The sequence below is a fragment of the Hemiscyllium ocellatum genome, chromosome 39 (genome assembly GCF_020745735.1).
Source record: "Hemiscyllium ocellatum isolate sHemOce1 chromosome 39, sHemOce1.pat.X.cur, whole genome shotgun sequence".
Taxonomy (NCBI): Eukaryota; Metazoa; Chordata; class Chondrichthyes; order Orectolobiformes; family Hemiscylliidae; genus Hemiscyllium; species Hemiscyllium ocellatum.
The window spans coordinates 3116177-3121212 of NC_083439.1; the positions used below are offsets into that span (position 1 = coordinate 3116177).

The 5036-nt window shown below is 49.8% G+C and overlaps 1 protein-coding gene across 1 annotated transcript; it reads left to right on the forward strand.

The window, feature by feature from the left end:
* The first annotated feature begins 298 nt into the window (after window positions 1-298).
* LOC132834177 (uncharacterized) lies at window positions 299-961 on the forward strand. The gene has a single exon (XM_060852841.1). It carries the CDS (start codon window positions 299-301, stop codon window positions 959-961), a length of 663 nt encoding a protein of 220 aa, XP_060708824.1.
* Window positions 962-5036: the final 4075 nt, after the last annotated feature.

The window sequence follows — 5036 nt, forward strand, 5'->3', positions numbered from 1 at the left end:
GGGCCAGACAACACGGGTTTGGAAGATGTTGTTGAATAAAATTTGTCCAGTTGCTGCAGTGAATCTTGTAGATGTTAAATGACAAGAAAAGCCACACACATGGACCAGATCCTGAACTAAACCAGCAAAAACCCAAAGACAGGCAAGCTGTATTAGCAAAGGGGCGACCAACATACTGCAGTAGGCATGAGCTGCGAAGAAAGGAAGAAGAACACCTTGACAGAGTCTTTGCCAAGAACGATATCCCCACGACCTCCTCCGCAGACGCCAACAGACAAACAACGCAAAGAGGACACGCATGACACAACACACCGGCCGTGCCCCCAATACACCGGCCATGCTCCCAATACACCGGCCGTGCCCCCAACACACCGGCCGTACCCCCAACACACCGGACGTGTCCCCAACACACCAGCCGTGCCCCCAATACACCAGCCGTGCTCCCAACACACCGGCCATGCCCCCAACACACCGGCCATGCTCCCAACACACCGGCCGTGCCCCCAATACACCGGCCGTGCCCCCAATACACCGGCCATGCTCCCAACACACCGGCCTTGCTCCCAATACACCGGCCATACCCCCAATACACCGGCCATGCCCCCAATACACCGGCCATGCCCCCAACACACCGGCCGTGCTCCCAACACACCGGCCGTGCCCCCAATACACCGGCCATGCTCCCAATACACCGGCCGTGCCCCCAACACACCGGCCGTGCCCCCAATACACCGGCCTTGCTCCCAATACACCGGCCATGCCCCCAATACACCGGCCATGCCCCCAATACACCGGCCATGCCCCCAATACACCGGCCATGCCCCCAACACACCGGCCGTACTCCCAACACACCGGCCATGCTCCCAACACACCGGCCATGCTCCCAACACTCCGGCCTCGCTCCCAACACACCGGCCATGCTCCCAATACACCGGCCAAATTCGCAATTCACTGGGACTGAACATGTCACATAGCCAGGGGAAAAACATCTGCAAACTAACTTCCCAGCTCTGCAAACATACCCACAACTACTGGGAGAGCATTTCGGTGATAGTGATAACAACTCCCAGACCGTTACTACAGTCATGGAGAGGGATAGGAGCAGACGGTATGGGAATGTATTTAACTGGGGGAGGGGAAGTTACAGTGGTATTAGGTGGGAACTAGGCTGCATAAACTGGGAGCAGATATTCTCTGAAAAATGCACGACAGAAATATGGAGGTTGTTTAGGGAGCACTTGCTGCTAGTGCTGGATAAGTTTGTCCGACTGAGGCAAGGAAAGGATGGTGGGGTGAAGGAACCTTGGATGACAAGAGATGTGGAACATCTAGCCAAGAGGAAGAAGGAAGCTTACTTAAAGTTGTGGAGGCAAGCATCAGACAGGGCTCTCGAGGGTTACAAGGGACCCAGGAAGGAACCGAAGTATGCACTTAGGAGAGCTAGAAGGGGGCATGAAAAAGATAACCCCAAGGCATTCTAGACTTCTGTGAGGAACAAGAGGATGGCCATAGTGAGGGCAGAGCCAATCAGGGATGATGGAGGGAACTTGCACCTGGAGTCAGAGGAGGGAGGGGAGGTCCTCAATGAGCATTTTGCTTCAGTATTCACTACTGAGAGAGACCTTGTCATTTGTGAGGACAGTGTGAAACAGGCTGATAAACTCAAACAGGCTGATATACTCAAACAGGCTGATACACTCAAATGCAGCAGGTCAGGCAGCATCCAAGGAACAGGAAATTCGATGTTTCAGGCATAAGCCCTTCATCAGGAATGAGGACAGTGTGCCAGGCAGACTAAGATAAAAGGTAGGGAGGAGGGGCTTGGGGGAGGGGCGATGGAGGTGGGATAGGTGGAAGGAGGTCAAGGTGAGGGTGATAGGCCGGAGTGGGGTGGGGGCGGAGAGGTCAGGAAGAAGATTGCAGGTTAGGAGGGCGGTGCTGAGTTCGAGGGATTCGACTGAGCCTTTGTAAGTTTGTGAGAGTGTTGTCCTGAGCTCAGCACCGCCCTCCTAACCTGCAATCTTCTTCCTGACCTCTCCGCCCCCACCCCACTCCGGCCTATCACCCTCACCTTGACCTCCTTCCACCTATCACATCTCCATCGCCCCTCCCCCAAGCCCCTCCTCCCTACCTTTTATCTTAGCCTGCTGGACACACTTTCCTCATTCCTGAAGAAGGGCTCATGCCTGAAACGCGACTCTCCTGTTCCTTGGATGCTGCCTGACCTGCTGCGCTTTTCCAGCAACACATTTTCAGCTCTGATCTCCAGCATCTGCAGACCTCACTTTCTCCTCAAAGATATACTCAAACAGGCTGATACACTCAAACAGGCTGATGTGAAGGAGGAGGATATGGCAAACACTTTGAAAACCATGAGGACAGATAAGTCCCCTGGGCCAGACAGGATATACCCAAGGTTACTACGGGAAGCAAGGGAAGAGATTGCTGCACATTTGGCGATGATCTTTGCATTCTCACTGTCCATTGGCGTAGTGCCAGATGATTAGAGGGCGGCAAACGTTATTCCCTTGTTCAAGAAAGTGAATAGGGATAATCCTGGGAACTACAGACCAGTCAGTCTTACGTTTGTGGTGGGAAATTTATTGGAGAGGAATCTGAGGGAAAGGATTTATGAATATTTGAAAACCATAGCTTGATGAGAGATAGTCAGCCTGGCTTTGTGAGGGGAAGGTCATGCCTCACACAACTTACTGAATTCTTTGAGGGTGTGACAAAACAGAGTGGGGAAGAAAGAGCAGTGGATGTGGTGGACGTGGATTTAGCAAGGTGCGTGATAACGTTCCCCATGGAAGGCTCATTCAGAAAGTAAAGAGGTAAGGGATACAGGGAAATGTAGTTGTCTAGAGACAGAATTAGCTGGCCCATGGAAGACAGAGGGTGGTACCAAATGGACAGTATTCAGCCTGCCGCACCATTACCAGTCGGGTTGCACAGGGATCTATTCAGGGACCTCTGCTCTGTGTGATTTTTGATAAGGTTGAATTCTCGCTTGTTAGAGACGGTCATTGCCTGGTATTAGTGCAGTGTGAATGTTACTTGCCATTATCACCCCAAGGCTATTGCTGTTTATGGAGATACAGACAGTCAAGGAAAATATTGAAGTATTAGCCTGGATAATAAAATCTCTGGGAAATTTGAGTCTGTAATGTTTTAATGTAAAGAAATAAGAGATGGAAGGAACTGAATTAAAGTGACACATTCAAACACACCACTTGTTTCAATGGTTACATGTTTCAACACTAATTAGTGGTGGAGGTCATTTGAAGTTAATGTACACCTACACCTCACCATCCCAAATTAAAATCTCATCCAACACACAGTTAAGCAACAACTTACATTTGTATAGCCTCTTCAATGTACAAGACTGTCACCAGATACTTCACAGTGAGATCCAGCTGTTCTAAAACATTCTGATTAGTTACATCACCTGGACCTGGTTTTCCCCTTCTGCTTACACTGGAGTTGACCGCAGCGACCAACAATATCTCAGAAAGGTTCGGCATCAGTGGGCCGTCCAAAGGTCAGGGCAAAGCTGGGTGAGGCCAAGATATTTACAAAGGGCATTGACGAGTAAAGGGAGTCTGTCTCAGTGAAAGTCCCATGACTAATGGTCCATTGTAAGCAGAGCAGGTCAAAGTGCAAGAGGCGACCAGATTAGGGAGGAGGTGAAACTGAGGGAGATTGCAATGGGTGGAGGAGGCCCACCTGGGGATCTATTCAGGAGAAGGAGCATTGTGTTGGTGATGGGAGAGGGACAAGCAAGGATGGAGTGATTGACATGGGGGGGATCTAGTGAGATACAGTAAGGGATCTGGCGTTTTCAGCAAATTGAAGTTTGGAAAACTGAAACCTGGGTAAGGGGAATGCTGAGGAATTGAAGAATAGAGTGGTTGTCTCGTTAATAATGATGGTTATTTAGACAGAAACAATGGCAGGGTCTTCTGCAAAACTCTCAGGATTACAAGTTCAGCGGATAATACGGGAGGGTAACAGAATGTTGGCCTTCATTTCCAAGGGAATGGAATAGAAAAATGAAAGTATATACAAGCCACTGGCCAGACCCCAGCTGGGATCCTGGGAACAGCTTGGGGGCCCTTATCCAAGGAAAGACAGATTGGCCTTGGTGTCAGGTCCGGAGAACGTTCCCTCAGTGATTCCGGGTCCACAGGGAGGTTGAGTAAATTGCGACTGTACTGACTGCAGCTTAGAAGAGTGAGACGAGACCTTTCTTGGGGGGTTGACAGGGTGGATGCTGAGAGATTGTCTCCCCTTGAGGGAGAGTCTGAAATGAGAGGATGTAATCTCATAGTAAAAGGTCACACATTTAAACAGAGATGAGGCTCTGATGTCTATAGGCGTATGGAAAAGTCAGGAGTAAATTAAAAGTCTCAGAGAGCCCGTGCCGAAATGATGGGCAAAATGATCTCCTTCTGCACTCTAATGATTGTGGGGTCCTGTATTGCAGGACCCTTTATTACTGACTGAGAGAATTATTACTGACTGACATAGGAACTTAAACATTCAAACTCAGTTCGGAAAAAGAAATCTGGAAGTAGAAATCTGGGATCAGTAAAATGGGAAGCTGTTGGTTTGTCTGAAAACAGGTCAATTTCCCTGGAGTTCTCTCAGGATTCTGGCCAGCTCAGGGTTTATAAGGATTCCGTTCCCAATCCTGTGAGCCAGACTCTGAGCTGACGTTGGCAGTGGCCTAGCGCACTGATACTGCTTCACCACATGGTGCAGATAGCCCAGGGTCACCTGCTCAGCACAGCCAGCAATGGACCATAAATGCCAGGGACATCATGCCCCATAGTTCCCAAATGTCAATGGATAATCCAACAGTCTTCAACAAACTCCGTGTACTGTAGGTCCATCAGAATTCTTCCTGTTTGTCAAAGCAAACAGCTCCAACCTTCACAGCTGCAAACAGGTTTCCTTGCCTCAGGAGGGACTCCAGGCACCAAGGGATGTAAATGAGGCTTAAGCCCCAGTTTCAGGCTGACCAGAAGCCCAAA

Bases quoted from the DNA above. Each gene is read 5' to 3' on its own strand.
- LOC132834177 (XM_060852841.1), top strand. From the start codon at position 299: ATGACACAACACACCGGCCGTGCCCCCAATACACCGGCCATGCTCCCA.